The sequence below is a fragment of the Scomber japonicus genome, chromosome 11 (genome assembly GCF_027409825.1).
Source record: "Scomber japonicus isolate fScoJap1 chromosome 11, fScoJap1.pri, whole genome shotgun sequence".
Taxonomy (NCBI): Eukaryota; Metazoa; Chordata; class Actinopteri; order Scombriformes; family Scombridae; genus Scomber; species Scomber japonicus.
This window is the reverse complement of record NC_070588.1, coordinates 15,620,824-15,643,527: the sequence shown is the minus strand read 5'-3', so window position 1 is coordinate 15,643,527 and position 22,704 is coordinate 15,620,824. Positions and strand designations below refer to the sequence as shown.

General features: G+C 37.6%; 1 protein-coding gene across 1 annotated transcript; it reads right to left on the bottom strand.

The window, feature by feature from the left end:
* Nucleotides 1-8,924: 8,924 nt before the first annotated feature.
* On the bottom strand, nt 8,925-21,983 carry lnpa (limb and neural patterns a). The gene is made up of 13 exons (XM_053328985.1): nt 21,916-21,983; nt 21,027-21,129; nt 20,469-20,510; nt 17,164-17,351; nt 17,020-17,078; nt 16,889-16,929; nt 15,353-15,436; nt 15,216-15,267; nt 14,900-15,121; nt 11,207-11,312; nt 10,570-10,640; nt 10,096-10,260; nt 8,925-9,916 (listed from the first exon to the last, which is right to left on the bottom strand). The coding sequence occupies exons 2-13, from the start codon at nt 21,051-21,053 to the stop codon at nt 9,744-9,746; spliced, it is 1,230 nt and encodes a 409-aa protein (XP_053184960.1). The 5' UTR covers nt 21,054-21,129; nt 21,916-21,983; the 3' UTR covers nt 8,925-9,743.
* Between the last annotated feature and the right edge of the window lie 721 nt (nt 21,984-22,704).

Sequence of the window (22,704 nt, the reverse complement as noted above, 5' to 3'; positions counted from 1 at the left end):
TTGCCATTTCTTTGGATTCTGAGGAGATTTCTCCTTGGAAATTGAAAAAGTGCAATGAGTGGACTGGCTGCTACATGTTCACCGTTACAGTCCTCTCCTACAGCTAAAATCAAGACTTAATGATTCATTTAATGTCAATTATTGACTTAAATTGTAATATACATAATTTCATATAATTTATTGCAGTGATTCATAAATTAACAAAATCATATCTCAGCAAATGTTAATAGACAATATGTACAGTTACAACTACTGTTCATACAAATCTACATTGATCAACTTTTTGCTATGCCCAAATCCAAATACCTAGTCTACACACTTTTACAAAGTTATGACATTTGCTGCTATCTGAATTGAGGTCATACCTTTGGTAATTTATGTCTGTAAAGATAATGAGGGCTGTAAGAGGAGATCCAAAAGCCAAAAAGACAGCACTGATTCTGCTGGCCTGACCTTTTTTTTTTTTTTACAGAGTGGGTCAACTAAAGGCGAATGTCCACTCTTCCAAGTATGTGATTATTTTTCTGTGGGGCATTATGTACACAGAAAATAACCGTTGTGTAGTGTCAAGATATTGATGACTCCTTTGGTGATATTGTTAATGCAGAGTATCACATTTCTCACAGCTGTACATTTCTCCATCGCTGCAATTTTGCCTAATTTATTTATATACAGTATAGAGGCACATGCTTACATCTTCACACTACTGTAATTGTGCTGTGTTAAACTAATTCTTTTCAAGGCTCATTTCAGTCAGAGTATCTTTTCAATAACACTGGGTCAAAAATTGATTGGTTCAAATGAAGGTAGATTATTGTATATCTTCATCCAGACAAGCATTATGGAAGAGACGCAAAAAGTCAAAATGATGATAAAGAACCATGAGTGGCTGTAATTCTTTCATTTACAAAACGGAAATCAATGAAGCAGCTCTTTAATTTAACTGTTGTTACAATTCAGCACAAATTTTTGCACATTTGTGGCATTTTTTTGGGGGATATATTCATCTCACACACAACTCTATCTGTACAAAACAGAGATGGATTAAGTCATGCATGGTTGTTTGAGCCATCCAGAGTAAACATAATAAATGTGCATGACTATAATGCTGAATTGTAGTAGTGTCTTAATGTGTTCTTCCTTATGGGTTGAAAGACACTCCTGGATTTGTGCTGGTCTCTCAATTAAGTATCATGTTACCTATGGAGAGTACATAGTATATGTCCATGTGTCAGGTTATATGTCATCAAGATAACACATTTGAACTATTTCTATTCAAGCTTAAGACAGTTCAGCATGTGTACAGAGGACTGTGAGTATGCCTCTGCATGCACATTGGTTTATTTACACCTGTAATTTATTTTCTGTTTTTGTTTTTCGTAGAACAGCAAACTAAAACTGAACTTACTGAATGGAGGGTCACAAGGTATGGAGTCTATGTCAGAGTGCATGGCCAGGCCCTTTTCCCACATCCAAATTATTACTATGAAGCATTCAATACTATTAAGCATACCCTAAATACAAAGTGGTGGACTGTACTGTATTGTACTATTTTTACTAACATGATATCATATGTGATGACAAATCAAACTGGCTTTGGAAAAATTAAGCCAATTTTGAATTTGAATCTATGAAAAAATGAGTTTATGGTTTTATTTCCTCAACTCAACTTAATGAAAAACTTTTCATATGACATCTGTATAATATTAAAAAGGTATCCTATAGCTCAGCAGATAACAGGGAAGTGACATTTCAGGATCATGATATGTCACTACTTATCATCACAGCAGCGTGAAAGACCACAAAGAGAAAATTCCAGATAAGTGAGAACATACCACACCAATTACCACCAGTTTACCACCATCAAACCACATGCCTAAAGCAGCCAGAATACTTCATCTGAAGTGCATGTTGTACGGATGAGCAAAGGAAAACACCCTCCCAACACACCTTTTTTGATGTAGAGTTGTGGGGGGATGCATAGGGCCATTTTTTCCAACTTTCCAAAAACAGACAATCTAACATTAGACTCACTTTACACAGTAATTGACCAGCTGTGTGGAGGAGAGAAAGGTTTTAATCTTTTTTTATTCTAGCTTTGATTTTAAATTCCCAACATAGCCATTTCTGTCCCTTTTAAGTGCAACACTATGAATACCTTCCAGGAGAAACAGTCTGAAATATGTCCCTTTTACCCCCACATTTAAGAAGTATCACATCTCACCCCTCTCTCCATTGTCAACTTTTCACTCCAACCTCAAGTGTAGCCATTCAGAACAATACACACGTTTTATTTACGAACCAGTTCTTATCAACCATAAAACAACCCTAAATCATCCTAGACCACATTAGACCAGATACACCACTATAATTAGACTTGTCAAATCCTAATAATAATAATCTAGTTCAGATTTGACTTTAACCTGGGCCTAGTCTGATGGAGAAATATCAGTGAAATAACACTTATTTTTCTTTTCTTTAAAAAAAAAATCTGAATCTGGTCTAATGTTTATGGAGAAATATTATTGAAAAGCAAAACATGGGTTTCACAAATCGGAAAGGCTTTTGCATCAATGTCTAACACTCTTTCACAAGTGTAAGTTATGAAAACAGTAGGCTAAATCAGCCTATAAATATAATTATTTATATTCCCTTAATGTCCCCCTCAACTTTTCCCTTAACCCCGACTCAGAAGATAATTATAATGTGATTATGGCATTAGTCAGGCGCCTCACATAACATAAGCTAATAAACGTTAGCATAAACAGAGGGTGATAACTTTGACAACAAACAATAGCAAACAAACAATAGCAAAGCAATAGTACTTACTTTTGCCCTGGATTGATATACAGCACCACATTATGGCTTCCTGTAATTAGAAACCAGTCAAATATTAAGGCCAATTTACCCACAGTAAATACAGATTACATGAACGCCAAAATGATCTCACCGTGTAATTTGTGTCCAGGTAACACTGCAGTATCTCTGATATACCTGTTGGGCTAGCGCTAGCCAGATAATGCTACTATTAGTCTTTTTTTCTGCGGGCCATGACTTGGCCAACCTTGTAAAAATATAGGGTATATTGCCCATCGTTAGTAACTATTTTCCTCATCTCTTCCTCTCATTGTCTCCTCTCGTGAGCTGAACCACCATAATAGCTACAAAGCATGATAACATCTACCAGGCAACTTCTCTACTGTGACTGAGATAATGATTTTTTTTAAGAAACTTTATTTATCATATCACACAATTTTATCACAGTCCAAATTCAAATTATAATCAAATCTTTTAACAGGAAATACAAAATAGACAATGACCATAAAGTAAAATACTAATATTAGTATTAATAACAACAATAACAACCACAATAATAATAATGATGATGATAATGATAATAATAAGAAGAAGAAGAAGAAGAAGAACAACAACAACAACAACAACCAATCAATACACTCAGAAACTACAGAAACTATTTTCAAGAACAAACAAGAGTGGTGGTTCAGCAGGTGAAATCTGTTCTTAGGCATGGCGATATTGTGGGCCAAGTACAGCATGGAAGAGGCAGCACTGGGCCAATGGGCAAGATGGGAAGACGTTGAATATGGGGAGCTTGCATGGAAGGATATTTGGGAAATGGAAGGAAGCACACTTTCATTATCACCATTAAAGCTATCTACAATGTTCTTCCCAGCCCCAAGAAACTGGGGGTTGGGTTTGGGGAAAGCTCATCATGTCCCTATGGCACATACTCACAGGCTGCAAAACTAGCCCAACCCAAGAACACTACACCTAGAGACACAACTAGGTCCTTCAGCAACTGGCACTAGTGCTGGAAGTAAGGAGGACTAACAACAATGTCCTCTCTTCTTCAGCCCCTCGCTTCTCAAACACCATCACCCTTGTACCAGCAGAAATGGTACCAAAGAGGCAAGGAAAAAATCAAGCCTACGCAATACAGACCAGGATTGGAAGATGAAGGTCAATCTAGACCAGGAGCTCACCTTCCCACCAGAGATTATTACAACCATTCTCAGGCTAAATCTGATCCTGTGGTCAACCTCACAAGAGTCCCTGTGTATCCTAGAACTGACGGTGCCCTGGGAGGATACAATTGGTGAAGAGTATGAACGCAAAAAACTGAAGTACTCTGATCTAGCAACTGAAGTAGATCAAAAGGGCTGAAGAAGATGCTCCCTGCAGAGGTCGGCTGCATGGTTTTTGTGGCCATGTCAACCACCAGGCCACTGAAAGGGATAGGATTCTGAGGACAGGCCCTCTGACAGGCTATTGGGTTACTGGTAGAGGCTTCTAGAGATCACCATAAGCCAGCAGGAGGGGGAGGGGTTTGAACCTGGGACATTAGTTATCACCCTTGAGCCCTCTGGAGGTGTTGTACGCCTGTCATCCAAACACCAAAAAAGGAGGATGCCCACCTGATGACCCCATTGAAGCTTCTATCCCTACCCCCACTCCTGGTTATGACTGATATCCACATAAATGGAACTGAATCACTGACAGAAGAAACCTGGACCTGACTGTTGAAGTTCTGTTGCTGCCGGTTATGCTGTGTGGACCTATCAACAAAACACCAAGGTACAAGGGTGCCCACCTGATGACCTAAGTGAAGTGTTTACCCCTACTTCCACCCAATGAATGATTGCCAATTATAATACAGGATTGCAAATCCAAGTCCTATGAGCTCAACAGTTTTTTTCAAAGCCAGTATGTGTCACTTGTCATGTATGAAATAATTATATTTCCATGTTCTGTTAATGGATTGCACATGATTGGTTGAATGAACTAGTTGTATAACTAGCCAGGAGTCAGTGGGTCAGTTCAATATGTATTATTCCTCTCTTACAGCACTGCCAGCTCACCACTGAAAGTAACTACTCTATGTCATCCTTCAAGATGAGTGAGACACATAGCAGAGACAAGACTGTGCACATCCTATAACTGTCCTTGTCTGCAGGTCTTCAACACACACACACACACACACACACACACACACACACACACACACACACACACACACACACACACACACACACACACACACACTGAAGGCTTTCGTCTTTCCATCTGGTAAAGTGGGCTGTTGTGATTGATTTGTGGATTTGCTCCCTCTTTTTTTCTTTCCATTTAAGTGAAATAATGTATGGAAGCAATCTGGCGACAGACATTTTGGAAAATCTATTTGAAATCATTTCAGCTGAAGCCATGGCAGTTTGTCTTCTTATGGGAGAGGAGCAAAGTATAATTGTCTGCAGTCTAGTAAAACACAGTATAACTGCCATCACACTTGACTGAGCTTATAGCCAGCTAGTCCCATGGCCTCTAGAAGATAGAGCAGTTAATGTTCCCTTTTATTTTAGAGGATATGTCACTTGTATCGCAGATTTATACCATGATACAGCAATTTTGTCCAAACAGATGGATAATGGTGTCACCAGCAAAAAGCCCTGTTTTTATTGAGTTTAGAGCATATTGTTTAGATAGGGGCCTGTGCTGAACAGCTCTGCCAGCGCTTTCTCTCTTTATCTCTCTAATCTCGCCAGTATTAGATTTGATCATTTTTGTTTGAAGGAGGAAAATGTGGCTGTAATGGCTTCCTAATAGCAAACACAGGGGATACAAATCCAGGAACCCTGTTCTGTAGTGCTTCCATAAGCACCACTGATTTATAGAGGTCTTTATGACAGAAAGGAAAATGATCTGCTGCAGGTATAAATCAGGTGAGGAGTAGGAAATTGAACTTAGATATCATCTTGTCAGATGCTTAATGCTCTTCCTCCTGTCACATTCGATAGGACCAATTTGGAGAATCCTGCAGAGGTAAAAAGAAGACAATTAACAATGACAGTGTGGTAATAGATGAAGCTATAAAATGAACCTGCTGCCTGCAGGATGCTTTGTATGATTTCCACGAGGTAGTGGCAAGGGTGTGTTGTCTCAGGCTTTCATTTCTTCTCCCTATTCTGTTTTTGGTGGTTTCTTGTCCAAAATATGTAATATTTATCTAAAACAGCAATAGAGCTTCCACTCTGCTCTATAATTGAGTTATTATTCTGCATATGACAGGACTTGTAAATTTAGGTTAACCTTGTTTTTATGTTATTGATTTCTGGGGCATGTTCCATCCTAACACTACATTAAATTAATCAATAAATCAATTGTCAAGCACAAAACTTACGTATGTACAAGGACATTCAAAGCACAAACAGCCAAAATAAATTCCTTTACTGTGTAGGATTTTAAATTGGGCAGTTATTTAATTCAATGACAAAAATAGACATTTTCATGTACACATTTCCTGTATGATCATTCTGGACTTCCTTTTAAAGATCCATAGTTCAGTACATAATAAAGGTGCAGCAATAGATTGCAGTAATAATTGTCAAACTGTATCAGTGCTTGAGCAGATGTTATCGCTCAGTGCTGTAATGACTTCAAGATAGGACAAAGAATGACAATGCTCTCTGATCCCTGAATGTCATTCTGGTATAAACTACAGCACAGCGGTTTATTGCGGGCATCATGCATTCAGTGGCATGCATTTGTGATTTGACAGCTAGAATGTAGGAGGGAAAAAAATGGAAACCCATCCATCTGGGTGTGGAGGTTTCAAATGACTTGAATTTTAAAAACTAATTTCTTGGAAGCTGATGACCTTTTGTGAAAAGCTGCTCAACTTTGTCAAGTGGCAATTCAAGCCCAAGCGGCTAAGAGCTACAGTAATAACCCGAGATCCACTGCTCGGGAGCCATCACCCCTCGGAGCTCATCAAGCCAAGCTCTTGTATAATCTAATTTGATTTTAATGCTTCTCTGAAGGAGATTGTGCTCTTATTACTGTGTAATGATGCTGTTGTCAAGAGCCAATGGTGATGTCTAATATCACAACCATGTTAACTGCTTCTGTGACACTCATCTCAGCATTTTCCACATCGTCACCAATGCACAATAGCTTGTGCTGTATATTTATGACTTTGTTGTTCTTGCTTTGCATTCTGCTTTATGATTGACAGAAACATGGTAAATCTTTAAAACCCCCTTCTTTATTACCTTCGTCTGATATGGTTCTTTTTTCGTATTCAGTACAGTAGATAGAGCATAACGATGAAGGTCTTCGCTGGGATGAGGAGAATTTTGAAGTGCTCACACTCGGGGGCAGCAAATGGAAAAGTGACAAGCCTGGTGCACTTGTCTATTTTACTTATTCTGTGCCTCTGTTTCATATTCTGCTTCGCACCGTGGGGTTATTTTCCTCCAGGGTTCAGGAGGGCACGCTCTTTCATTTCTTCAGAAAATTGTTTCGCAGGATTTCAATCTTTGGCTGCTAGATATGACAAAACACAATATCAAGAACACTTATGTTTCTTATCTGCCATTTTTTCTGGGTATAAATAAAAGATCAGTATAAATTTGAGTCAAGTGTCCTCGAATGCACATGTGAGAGATGAGTATGAAAAGAACTATGAACCTTGGGACAGCCCCACTGTACATTTTCATCGCCTGCTCAAAATTACCTTGGCACTGGGGCTTTGTAAGTCATTTGTCATCCTTGAAAATCAATTAGTGTTGCCATGATAGCAATCCTTATGTAACCCTTTGAGTGTTTAGACGGAAAAAACCTGCAAGTGTTTTGTTTTCACATCATGTAAACAGTATTTCTTTCATTTGTTAAAATGATATGTAATGGTTTGAGGTTGTGGTCAATTAGGTGCAGACTGTCACAACAGTACTAAATCCATCCTAAATACTGATTATGCCTAAACACACCTTCTATTTGCCACATGACAAAAATCATCCCACCACACAAAGGAACAGTTCAAAAGCCAAGAGCAAAATGTCATTAATATTGCAACCACTTTCCTGAGCTTTCCACCTATCAGTGAAATTCTTCATGCACTGTTCAGTTGAAGAGACTAACAAAAAACCTGAATGTTAGTTGTAGTTGAAATCTTTGCACACAAATAAATCTACCAACTGTGCAGTAGCTTCAAACTGTCAAGAAATGATTCAGTGCAGTGAAATCCAAAATATTACTTCAACATTCATTTTCAAACCACATGGCACACAGATCTTGTGATATATTACTTATGATGATGCACATATGTGCAGCCTATGTATACTGAACAACCTCCCAATGGTATGAAAACATCCAAACATCGTCCTATTGATGTCCCATTTTTTTCCCCATTTAGCTCTTGTCAGAGGTCAACCTCAAACAGCATGCGGTGGAATCAGGCGTTACTGTCGATGTCACATTGATGCATTACAAGGCCCAGGAGGTCACGTCTCTGTAAACATACATTATCAAAACCCATAGAAGATGTGAGGTGTTGACCTCACCAATAGTTTACAGTGTATCTGGAGGGGAAAAGGGTCATGTGATGGCAGAGAGCAACTTTGTAGCTGCAATGACTTTCTTGCTGCAAATGAAGAGGGTCAAGCAATCAAGACTGGTCGGGCTCTGTGTCAGCACCATTATCTTACGCTGTCTGAAATGATCAATGAGCTAAAATAAAATGATCACAAGCTAAAATTGGCCTGCTAATGAAAATGGACCGTTTAAACATGCTCCTAGACGAGAAGCTGGCCAGAGAGGAAACCAGGCAGCAGTTTACAAAGCCAGACATGATGTACATACAAAATAGATGGGAGCTGTTGTTATCGTGGCTATTTGCATGGCACGTCTACTATGTCTTTTTTCAGTTTTAATGTTTATGTAGAATCTAATTTAAAACCTAGCAATAATTATTTTTGTTGTCAGGGCAACATCAGTGACGTAATGCAGCATGCATATACACACACACACACACACACACACATACAGTATATACACACAAATATATATTTTTAAAAGCGTGCATCTATCTGAACAAATGTGTTGTGATCCTAAACACACCCATAGATGTTCTCAAAAGTTTATTTAGTATTATTTATACAGTACAGGAATTCACACATTCAGCAAACAGATCCTGTCCCTTAAGACTGAAAACAGTTAAATGACTTTGTCTATATGTAAATAGGTTGTATCAACAATACTCTGAAGCAGAGATTTAAAAAATAAAAAGGCACTTAAGGCAGGTACAGTACTGACGTAAATCTTCTTTCCTCCCTTTTAGCAATAAATACATTCTGTATGTGCATTCCTATTGTGGTACCATGGTTGTGTAAACGTGTAAGCAGCACTGTGCTACAAAGTACCCCAGTCAACACTGTCATGAAAGGCACAGCATTATAGAAAAATATTTATAAATAATTTCCCATAAATAAAATTTTCCCACAAAACTGTTTTTTTTTTGTTTAGCCTCCGCCATTTCCCATTAACCCAGATAGAATAGTGTTAGAAATTCAGTCAAAAAAACACAGAAAGAAAAGAAACAGAGACATACTTTCCTATACAGCATAAAAAATAACTAATTTACTATAATGCTAATTGCTCTCTGTTATGACAATGGGCTAGACATGTAATCATATGAAGAAAAAGGAGGTTGTTTGGCAGTTGCTATCAAATGCTAGTGCTATGCAATTTCATATTTAATTCATCACTATTGCTATACTATAAAAGCAATTCTCAAAAGAAAGGTCATTCTGTAAGTTGAAAACCACATTAACTGCTTGTGTGTTACTGTGGTGTCTCAAGTTACGGCATTTGCTTATAAGATAACCGCTATCACATTTCTTCAAAGAAAAAGTTCTGGTTAATATGTTGAAATCAACTTCTCCACTGTTTTATTCCACTTCCATGGCAGACAAATCTTGCTCTCCATCAGATTTTTCGGTGGGCAGGTCTTGTGACTCTGGGGTGGTTTGGTCATCTGATGCAGAACTAGGTTCTGTGGTTGTTGGCGTCTCTGGCCCCCGGGTGTCTGTTTCAGCAGAGTCATCGGCATGCTTTGTCTTCCCTGATAATAAGAGATAATTTTGCACTTCAGACAAGAGTAAAAGTCTATTACTGCATGTGTGTAAAGGGCATACTCCATCTTAGCTCATTTTCAGCACAGATACAAGCTGGTATTGGTCTTATTTGGTGCCTGAACATTACAATTTAGAGGTATGCATGTTGTGCGAGTGTCATTGTCACCTAAAACAGACTGGTCGTCATCTACATCAGCCATGTCAGCATCAGATGATGACAAAGGTGCCTCAGACGACATCTTCAGTTCACCAGTGACCTCAGGGAGTCTAGGTGCCTGAGGCCTGGTCTTTCTTGCAGGGTTCAGGAAATAACAATATGCACATCGGAAGGCTGAAACAACACAGATAAAAACACTATACATTGATGTCACTCCACTATTACATTTTCAACCAGACACAGATTAATATACATGAATATGAACCAATGACAAAAGATGCCTGAGATGCATAAACACTTCAGATTGATGTGTAGCACTGGTTTGCATATTCAATCTTGTTGTGAATTTGCTTACAGGGGTCGGTAGTGGTAGAGGCATTTAAGAGCCATATGATATACTACGCTGCCAAATGCTAGAGGGCAAATGAAGGCACAGTGTTTGATGGAGACTGACAAAGAGTGTTGTGTTTCTCAAAGTCTTACCAACATATTCAAATTCCTCCTTTAATGCCATGCCGTTATGGGACAGACACTGCTGACAGATGAGAGCGTATCTATGGGGGAGGAAAGAAATCACAGTACATGGACTGGCATTGGATTGGAGAAAAAAAAAGATCACTTTATTGATAAATACAATGACACCGTCGACCAATCAAGTGGAGCACAAGTTTTTGTAATTTCCTTTTCAGTGTGTGCGATCATTGTGTTGATCATCTGTGTTTTCACACTTATCTCATCAAATATCTAAAACATTGATTTAAAAAATGGTATTACATCAGTACTGTAAATTTTCATAATACTTAACACCACTTTAGATTTACCTTTATGGGTCTTTTTTTTTTTTTTTTTTTTTAAATAAGAGCACTTCCAAATTCTCTGGCTCCATCTTCTCAAATGTGAATATTTTCTGGATTATTTAGCCCTCTATGACAGTAAATTGAATATTTTTGGGTTGTGGACTGAAGGCCGAGGCAAAATAAGACATTTTAAGATGTCATCTTGGGATTGTGGAATATTATGGACCAAAAAACGAATTGATTAAATCGAGAAAATAAATCGGTAGTTGCAGCTCTACTGTACTTGCATGAAAAAAAAAACAGTGAGAGATTAGTTTGTGTACCTGTTCTGAGGGCCATCTCCAACAAGATACTCAATGACTCTGTCCATGGCGCCTCTTTCCCTTGGGAGCACAGGTCTGGCCAGGGGTGGGCCTGGGGGGTGCATCCCTGTTAAAACACAACATTGATGCCCATTTAGAAACAGCCTATAGTCTTGAAACCAAACCACCATAAACAGAGGACAGTTACATGAAAATCTCAGTGAAACAGCGAGCCTGAGATTCACAGTTTGCTGCACAAACCATGATGAATTTTACAAAAAGCCTGCTCCTTTTCTTAATGACTTAGCACTGGATCTGACTTGCAAAGCACGTCCAGATTCCCTGCTGTGTTGGTGAGTAGTAATTAATATAATCTAACATCAAGAGCAATCATAGGAAGATGACTGGTCATTTCTGTGAGACTTGGCAGAGTCTCAGTATCCTGCTGGTTATTAATTTACCAACATATGGAAACTCTGTGGTGACTCTTTGTATCAAATTGCTTTTCACTTTCAATTTTCAACAGAAGCAGGTGATAACATCAAGTCATGCAAACCATTTGTGAGGTGTTCCCAATGCCAAAGGCAATTTCACCAAGCATTAAAAGACATTTAGTGAGATTCCACCACCATTGCCCAGAGAACAAACGCAGGTCTGGCTAATTAATCATAGTTAATGTAATCCTGCTTCGTGCATACCTCACAGTTGGCATTCCACATGGCAATTACAGCATGCAGCTTCCTCGAGGAGCACATTTCCTTTACTGTTTGCACTTATTTGCATCTTTTATTGAGTGTTCATAGTCCAGAAATAATTTATATTGAATATCCAATACCTCTACACTCCACAGATGTCTTCCATATACAACAAATGTTCTATGGAAAGTTTTCAGTGTGTTGGCTGGCCAGCTTTTGAAATCGTTAAAAGCAATCAAAGATATAAAACACAAACATCATATTCTCTTGAGGTCACCATTATATAATTCTGACTGTATCAAAAATGATCACCTACTTTTACTGTTAATTCACCATTATAAGTAAAACTATATTAATACAATTACCCATTAGGTAATATCTGTAACTAAAGAGAGACAGCTCTCCTCAAAGTGACTAATGAACTTTAGAATTCAGATGCAGGACTTTGCTCAATTTCACTTCTTGATATAAGCGCTGTTTTTGATAAATAGATCATGAGCATCTTTTAAATTGTTTGAGGGATTGGGTTGTTATCTGAGGTCCTGCTTTTAACTGGTTTAAGTATTAACTTTCTAAGAGAACATCCTCACTACTGCTTAGTAGCTGCTCTCATTACTTGTGGAGTGCCACAAGGTTATATTTTGGGTCCAGTGCTTTTCTCACTATATATGCTCCCATTAGATCACATAATGGGAAGACATAATGAATCCCACCACTTACATGCAGACTAGGGATGGGCATTTCAATACATTTCCTTGATCAATCATCAGGAAAATAAACTATAAATAATCATTTAATTATTACTTTTTTTCCTTAAAAATGCAATTTTTTTACAAAATACATGTTTCTCTTCAATGAAATCTTTATTCCAGTAACTTATAGTCCAGCAACAATCCTCTTAGACAAGGCAGTTAAAGTTCAACTGTTGAAAGATATGCAGTGTTTCTAAAAGTAGCTGAGCCTCTTCACCTATCAATTGCCATGGCGCTCTTAAACACAATTGAGCTTCTTTTAGAAACACTTCCAAAAAACCAATTAAACCTTATAACAACTTATCAAAAAACTGAATATTACTCAGGCAGTTTTTGCCAAAATATTATATTGAACGACTCCAATTCACCCAGCCGAGCCAAGAGAGAAAGAGGGAGAGTGAGTAAGAGAGTTAGTGTTACTTCACAATTCTGCTTATTTAACTAGAGCCTCATGAAACTACCAGCATGATTCACCTAAAGGCTGCTGCTGAGGTGACTGTCCACTTCAAAGTGAAGTAACTCCATCTTACTGATTCTTGTTGAGGAAGACGAGCATTTTAGCATGTTAGCATGCTCAGGGATCAGTGGGCACAGCCTGGTAACAGTCAGTCCAGCAGCTAAAAACAGCTGCTCTGAGGGGACCGAAATAGCCGAGATGCAGATGCATTGTCACGCTAACTTGGCCAGCCTGGGTAGCCTGGCCACGGTGCAGGGTTTACAATGAACAATGAACTGTCATTTTTTAGTTTGAAAAGGTCCCACGCCAAACTTCGCCTTGACCTCTTCATGTTTATGTTTGGTATCTACAGCAGCTGGTAGGTAGCTGGGCTGTTTTCTCTCTCAAAAATTGCCACTGTTGGTAAGATATCTCATGGCTGTCACATAGTGAAGTTCACTGCATTACTTCAAGACTCACACTACGCAACACAACCTCTATTTGATACCAGCGTTTGATCAATAAAAATTTCACGTGATCGGCAAAATTCTTAACAATCAATTATCCATCATCGATTAATCATGCCCATCCCTAATGCAGACAATATCAAGATATACATAACCATCACCATAAATTACCAAAATAGCCTATTCCACCTCCAAATTTTTAGATTGAACTGAAATCAAAGACTGGATGCATCAGAATTATCTGCACCTTAACAACAACACAACAAAGGCACTACTACTACTTGGCCCACACTGAGCAACTGAGCAGCACAAGCACTGGTAGGGCTCTGTAGCTCCCTATACAACACATCCTCAAATGTAGGTGTTATATTTGACTAACCTCACCTTTGAGAAGCAGGTCAACAAACTTGCCCAAAAGTATTTTTCACTCTCCAACATTAAATCTTTTCTGTCCTTCAGTGATTTGGAGAAGGTCATAAATGCTTTTATGTTTTCCAGACTCAACTATTGCAACACTCTGTACGTCTGCCTTTGTCTGAGACCATTGTCACGCCTACAGCTGGTTCAAAATTCAGTTGCCAGGCTTTTAATGGGTATGAAGAAAAGGGACCACATTATACCCGTTTTAGCATCATTGCACTGACTCCCTTCAGATTTTAGAGTTGATTTTAAAATTTTATTACTTACTTTTAAAGCCCAACTTGGACTGGCCCCAGAATATATAATAGACCTCTTAGCATTCTATAAGCCTGAACGTGATCTTAGATCATCTGATCAGTTACTCCTCATTGTTTCCAGGTCCAAATTGCTGTTAGGGTCTCCAAACTCTGGAATACATTTCCTATAGCCATCAGGCATCTGTGGCAACAGTTAAAATAAACTTTTTTATAATGGCATTCTTGTAATGTACCAATGTTTCTGTGTGTATGTGTATGCATCTAAATGTATATTTATGTTTCTGTGTAGAAATGTATTCATGAGTGGACAAATTTGTTTTCATTTGTGTTACTTGTTCATCAGTTTTGACTTGATTTTATTATATTGTTTTTATTGAATTTTCTCACCTTGTTTCATCTCTGTAATATCTGATTATTGTATTTGTTCTAGATTTATCTTAGTGCTGTTCTGTCTTAGTCTTACTGTCTCTAATTGATCTGTTCTGTTTTATTGCCTTGTGAAGCACTTAACATTTCTTTTGAAATGTGCTATATAAATAAAGATATTATTAGTATTAGATATACCACCCTTGTTGACAACACACACCACAGAGCCTTAAGCAACTAGGGACACAGAACCAGGGAAGAGTAAATCACACCTTAATCTACCACATTATGATGTGGTTCCCCTGTGTGCAGGTAACTCACCGACTCCTAGAACAGGTGTTCCAGGGGTCACAGGCTTCCTCATCAAGCTCTGCTGAGCAGCTATGGCCGACAGATTCCTCTCTGGGGGTCCACCTGGAGCAGAGTGGGAAGATCGTCCAGGACAGGTGGGCCCAGAGGCAAGAGGAGGGCGGGCCACAGCACTGCTTGCAGGATTCACTACCACTGGGGGGGTCTTTGGGATGACATTGCGATGGCGAAGTTCTAAGACAGGAAACAGTGCAGGTTGCTTAATATTGGTAAGAAACAAAAGAGGAAAGTAGGGAAAAGTGCAATCTTCTTCAGAACTCATTACTACCTTGTCCTGGTTTGGGAGTCATATGAGCTCCAACTGGAGTGGATTCCAGCTCCTTGATAACAAGAAAGCACAAAAGCAGCTTTCAATATGGACACAACACAAAACACACAAAAACGTTTCAAAACAAAAACACTCACCATTTTTCTCTTGGAATCAGGATCAAATCTCTCCAGAATCATTTTAGCAGTTTTATAAGTCTCAGTCTCCATAACTTCCTCAAGCTGAAAAACAAGACATTAAACAGGTATTATAGGGTAAATGTAACGTTATTTATCAATACATTGCACAATTAAATTAATCATATGTTAAATGCTCAAATGCTGTGTAATTATTTAACGACGATCTGATCTAATTAATAGGTGTTCTAAAAACACATTTCAATATTATTAGAAGCATCTACCGTGACATTATAAGTGACTGAGAAAGGGCACCGTGAAGTTACTTCACTAAATTGTACATCTTCATTTAAAATAAGTCCCAAACATTTCTAAATATTTACACATAATATGAAGAATAATTACATTCACTACTTCGATAATGGAGAGTGTGAAAATCCATCAGCTCTAATTATTGAAAGTTATTAGACTTGACAGAGGATGACAAGCAATTTCTCAGATTTATTTCTTTCCTGCACTAAATGCTATTAATTACAGTGACATCAGCAGAATGGTTTACTGGGTTAAGTCACTGAACCAATCAAACGCCATCAGTACAGATCCTAGATTAGCAAGTATCCTGCCGCTAACTGCTGAGAGAATCAATAAGAGCAATACTACAAGGTTTCCTACATGACTTACAGAATGAAGTTCACTGAGGCACACTAGACATCAAAATAACAAGGCATTCTACAGAGATTGAGTTATACATTTATGTTTCCCAGAGATTAGTTTAATTATATGTTTCTCTCACTTATCTGACCATGTAGCAAGCCATAGATGTGTGACAGCTTCTTTTTGAAATGTCACTTTGCAGTTCTCTGAAGTTGACAGAGCTGATTTGAGGGACATCTGAGAGAAATCTGTAGAGTGCTGAAAATAACCAGCCACTCAAAAAGATATGATGAAATTTCTGTAGGGTTTTTGTAACTTCTACTTCTACTGCTGCTTGTGACATAGCGAGTACAAATCAAATCAAAATGTATTAAAGTGAATACAACATGCTTATTTTATTAACTCTGACAAGCACCATTGTCTCTGACTGCCACTCTTTATTTCATTTATCTTCATCTCTGAAAATAATTTGGTTTCAGGAGTTTTCCAACAGCCTCATCTCTGCTAAATACCAGTGAGCAACAGGTTATTTAAGAAAATATAGATCTTGTTTTTCTTTCAATGACTGTTCCATTTGAAATATACAAATGTTTACTCTACACATGGACTGAGTTTTCAAAAAGCTTTTGGTAAAACATTTGGGCTGTTTTGCACAAAGTTAACATCCGCTTGGTGCACAGGTGTGATGACCGTTGTCTTAAAATGTGAGAAACTGAAAAATTAGGAAATATAATAATGAAAGATTAAATGTGACAAGGCCATGTAAACTGATGTCAAAATGCTCTTTAAACCTGCTGTAAGGACATAACCGACATTCCATTTTTTAGTCTGATATTGTGAACTTGTTAACAAACAGTTGCTATAGATCAAAAATGACAAGTCTGGACAATTATAAAAACTTACTATTTTCCTCTTTTGCGTTTTAAGATCCTCTAATTTTTCATCTGAAACAAAAACATATGTAGAAAATTCAACAAGAATGAAACATTAAAGACCAACATTGTGTATTGTATCAATAACAAAATAGATCTTACTATTCCTTTCAGTTCTCCGTGAAAAAATAACTATCAGAAATTTTCGGAGTAACCACACTCTAAAAAGGAAAAAGGGAAAAAAAGGTTATTTGGTTACATAATTAAAGATGAGTGAAAATGTGCCTGCCTATCATATATACTTACAATAATGGAAATATTAAAAAGGGAAGACACAATATGAGTCGTCCCATTAACTGTTCAGGAAGGTACCAGAAATACACGATTATGCATGTGAACAGGTAGAGAAGAGACGAGTACAGCAGCAGCCTCCCGAGCCATAACTTCAACTGCCTTTGATACTTTTCACTGTATTCTTCAAGAACCTGGATATCCTGTGGGAGAAGAAATAGGCATTCATTGAGTACAGGAACATGATCTTATTAACATAAGAACTATTCTGGTTACATTTCTTATTATTCAAACTGCAGTCAATTGGAATGTCACAAAAATAACAATTTAAAATACATAAATAACCATTTACCATTTCCTCTTTCTATGCTTTTGCTATTGAACAATTAACGTTTCTACTAAAGTAACAAAACTTTCACCTCTGCACCAGTCCTCAGGCAAAATACAGAATTGTTCTATCATATGGGCAGCAATCATTACTATTAACGCCACTGGTTTAGCTTCCATCAAAACCACTGAAGCAGGGTTATAATTTAAATTCAAATTATCATTTGTCGACTTTCAGCGAAATCCTACTGTCATTCTTTATCATTGTGATCAAGGTGTATTTAAAAACTAACAAAGCAAGTTACTGAACTGTTTTTACAAATACTGTATATTTGGGTCTTATATGTATTGTAAGTGCTTTGAACATCTATTCATCATTATTATCTTAGATGTGATACTACATACATTTGTCCAATTACTATATATATATTTAGCTTTTAGAAAATGTCCAACACTTTGATAATGATTTTCCGCATATTAGCCAGCTGCAATTACCCCTTTTCCATTTTGAAAAAATACATAACTGTCTAGGTAAACATGAGCGAAGTATTTAATTTAAATAAACTTTCAATAATATAAACACTCAACTTCACATTAAACAGAAGATATTTTAATTGTTTTTACAGTAGTTTTTCCCCAAATCTATGTTGTCACCAGTGTCTTCATGCTACCTCTCACAACATTATGAGGATGTTATGTCACCACAAAGATGCAAATGGAAGCAAATTCTATTAGGATTACCTGTTGAACCTTTGACAGTGAACACAAACTTCTTTAACAGCACTCAGCATTTAAATGTGAATTTGTAGCTATCAGAGAGGTTGAATCCAACCTTGTCTTTAACTAGTGGGAGCATACCAAGCAGAAATTTTGGTCACAAAGTTGTGTCTGCTTTCGGCAGAACATTTTGTTTATCCATGTAATTTGTAACTATATGGCTATAGCCAAAAAGCTCCTTCAGCTTTAGATTTTTTTCCCCACCAAAAGCATTGCTGTACTCACAATGATCATTATTGCATTATCTTTTAATGGCATGAATTCTTCTTCTTGTCAAAACCTGGTGCCTTCATTAGCCACTAAGGAACCTGACTCGAATCACTCTGCTGTACGAACTTGGGTGTTTGTTACGCTAGTAGTGGCTAAAGTAGCCTCAAGCCCCAAGCAGATACTGTTTAAGGGTCGGACTACAGAGATCTGGTAACCTCACTGCTTTCTAACACCACAGGCCCAGAATGTTTCCATGTTCAAACGTGTTGTCATCTGTTCCAGCTGACACAGGCAATATACATTATTTGAGGAAGGTTTTTGCATTTCCCTCCAGAGCCACAAAAGGCTTTATACAACGTTTCGCACATATGCAGTGGTCCTTCTTAAGACCTGTAAACTGACTTTGTGTAAAATCGGTGGGGGTCCCATTTAAAGTGTTGGTTACATAATCCAAAAATAGCTGACAGACAGAATAGGACCTAGTGTTATTCCCTATGGTTCCTCCGCAACATGTGTGTCTGTCACTCTAAAGAACAGGATAAACAGGATAAACTGATACCAGCCATACCACAAATGCATGTATGGTGACTATATGCACATGATAAAAATATTCTTGCATGAAAAGATGACAAGATTTTCCTAAAAAGACAGACCAACACCCATCTATTCACTACTTCAATAAAACCTGCCTTCATCTGTGTGTGTGTTTGTGGGTGTGTGTGTGTGTGTGTGTGTGTGTAGTGTCACTTTCTCCAAGGAGAGGGGCCGAAAATAACCTGACACTAGCTTAACAGTAGAAGAGCACTAAAGCCTGTATCAGTCAGCAAATGAGGAACTGATTTGGCCCTCATTTCCACATCTGTCCACTTACGGTCAGAAGACAGCTGATGATTCAACACGTCTTAACACAGCATTGTTTCTTTATCAAAAGAGGGTTATGTGATCAGATTGCATGATAAAGACTAACAACAACATCTTTAACATATACCCTTTAATGGGTGAACAAGAGGAAGAATTTCAGTGCATGGGAAAAAAAAGACATAACAACCTCTCTAAAAACAACCCAAATGGTCAATTTCCAGTTTCAAACACACCATGTTTTCAGACCTCAGCAATTACTTTGGGGAGTTCAGTGATATCCTAATTAAAAGAACAAACTTCCAGAGCTATGGAAAATAAATCCAAGTTCTTTTATCTAGACTTTCGCTTTAAGTATTACATATTAAACTGATAAAGCAATATGCCAGAAACCTTCTATTGATGTGACTGGCGGACTGACTAGTCGCCTGCTGCCACAATGAATAACTGTATTCACCGTTCTGAACAAGTCTGTGTCAAGAGAGTAGTCTTTAAAAAACTGTGCGGCCTTTATAAACATCATTGAGCACCATTACAGTGACAGATGCTATGGTCAGTTTTGCTTTATTCAGTTGTGTTCATCTGACTGAGAGCGGGCACCTTCTGCAAGCGTTCCAACTTCAAGGGAGAATAAAAAAAATTTATTGTTGAATTTCTCAAATAAGACACGCTGTCTTTCTTTTGCACCTTCACCAAGGACCATGACTTTAGTAAGTTGTAATGTACTATCTTGAAAAATCATGTATACAGTATCTTCTGTCTGAGTATGTTTGTCATTAATTAAAGTTACTAGAAACAATCATCTTCTTTACACCAATTGGTGTTTTAGTTGTTTGTGGAAGTGGTTTCTTGTTGATGAGGGCTCCGTCTACCTGTCGTTCTAATGAAACTGTCACACTTAATGGCCTGCCTTATTGTGCATGAGTCCCACAGTGCAAATTAGGCTATGCAGTAAAAGCTGCAAAACATTTAGAGCATGAATTGGTCATGCTTAAGGTATTTCATAGCATGTTATCGAACAGCGAAAGCAAGTAAAAAGAAAAAGAAAAAAGGAAACACTTCTCAAAGTAAACAATAATGTTCAATTGAAATGAGTTTCAGATATTTTAAAGCAACAATACTGGCAGTCTGTGTTGAAATAAGCATACCTTATCCATTCCTTCCAAAACCTCCACAGTGGATGGTTTAGTCTGTAAAGCAAACATTTTGAGACCTCAGTTAAAAAGAGTGAAATCATAACATCCGCTTAAAAACAGCAGTCTTTGTGCAAAAAACTTCTCATTAGGATATGGAAACTTCCTTTTACTGCTTCCTATTAGGATATGGAAACTTCCTTTTACTGCTTCCTATTAGGATATGGGAAGTTCCTTTTACTGCTTCCTATTTATGTGAATACTTCATCTGTACTTTAGTTGTTGGAAATGTAAGTTAGATGGCCTGTGCATGTCTATATAACATTTCCTGAACCAGTATGAGTATTGTCATATTGTCAATTGTGATCATTTATACAAATACATCAAAACATGTGAGAACAATTTATTAATCAGTTAAATTTTAGGTTTAATCATCAATGCAATCGACTAAAAATGTATAAAGTCTTAAGTCTGTGACAGTGATAAGACCTTTTATTTGACACATAAAATCCACAATTAAGTAATCAGTCTAGCAGCAGAAAGATAAGATCAGTAAATGTGCTGAACACAAACCCTCCACCGTGAGATGACAGCCCCCATGTTGATGATGAGGGTTTGTAGCCTGCTCTGTTTCTGGGGCTCTCCTCTAATGTTTCCACTCAGATAACCTCTCCACCTGTTGAACAAGATGATAGCAGTCAATAATACACACTCAGCTGCTCATTAAGTAGACCGAGATAAAAACTAATGCAGTCAAATGCAACAGTCCTGCAATAAAACCTGACGTCATTACTGTTGTTTTGGAGGCTTAGGTCCATATTTACTCTCATTACTTCAAATAAGATGTACAAACACATTTACCAGTATAAGGAAATATGATTAAACAGCACTGCAAACAAGATACTGGCAACATAAATACATGAATAAACAAGCAAACAAGCAAACTCCAGCGTTACCAACTTCAACAGAAGTATTTGACGTCTACAAAATAAGGTGAAAGTAAATGTGTGAAATGCATTCAAACATTTAAACAGTGATTTAACCGAGCTTGGAAACTTCCACAGTGCCCGAGGCTGAACCAAGTCATGTTAGCAACTTCACTTAGCAAACCTAACTTCTCCATATGTGTTTTCAGGGGGGCAGCTGACATTTCATATCGACGCTAACTAAACTCAGCAATGACTTTACAGTGCCGGTTACTCATCAGAAAAGGTTCAAGGTGTCGATATGTGCAGCTATGTTGCATAAATAACGTCTTAACCTACTTTAATCATCGCAGTAAAGCGGTGGCGTTAGCATTGCGGAGCTAAGGTAGTTACGCTAATAACGCAGATAGTTAATGACGATAACTACCAGCAGACATCGACAACTTAGGCTGTCAAGATTGTTTTGCAAATGAGTCGAAATAGCTTGACCAAAAAAGTGAAGGAATAACAGTTCAGTGTTGAATAGACAGCGTTACCTTGGCTGAGATGAGTTGTCCGGGTTAAACAGCCTGTGGCTCAGGACTGTAGCCCTCCTGTATTTAGACCGAGGCTGGAGCTAAGATGGGGGAGTGTCCACTGAGAGGAGGCATCTGCTCTGCTGATAACTCCCAGTAATGTTACCATGTTTGACTGTGTTTCTAATGTTGTTGATGATGATGTGAACACAATTAGCTGGACTACTGTTAATAGGCCTAGTTGTTGTAGTTGTAGGCTAGATATTCGCAGTATGAGAAGTTTTAGTAAGAGCTCATTTCTTTATCTTTATTGAGACTCGTAAAATGTTTTTGATTACAGCCATCTCCATGCAATAGAAGCATAAATACCAATGTAGATGTTTATTTTCTTATCTACACCGGTGTTTATACTTATATTTATATTCTTTTTTTTTTTTTTTTTGCACACATAGGCCTAGTTTTTATCATGTCAATTATCTACCACCACTACAAAGCCTCTGTTCATGACTGTCCCTCTCTTTCTTACCATGTTATGTTAACTATTTAATGTTCATATTTGTTGCTTTTTCTGTTAACATCTGGGCCACATTGAATTTCTTGCACTTGATACATATTCAACTTAATTCTGATACATTTTGCATACTTTTTTACGTACTTGATTCACTTTGAAAAGTGGTGTGCCCAATGGGTGCATTTTTGGATGCACTTATTGAACTAATTATTGTGTTCTTGAAAAAAGAAAAGGTGAAATTATTATAGGTGAAGTGTTGTTTTTATTACTTGTTATTTATTGTTCTTTTTTTATTGATG

Excerpts from the sequence above, each read along its gene's own strand:
- lnpa (XM_053328985.1), bottom strand. The coding sequence starts at position 21,053 with ATGGGGGCTGTCATCTCACGGTGGAGG. Across the intron at positions 15,437-16,888 it reads AAACGCAAAAGAGGAAAATA|CTTGAGGAAGTTATGGAGAC; the intron begins GTAAGTTTTTAT and ends CTTGTTTTTCAG. Across the intron at positions 10,261-10,569 it reads GGAGGAATTTGAATATGTTG|CCTTCCGATGTGCATATTGT; the intron begins GTAAGACTTTGA and ends GTGTTGTTTCAG.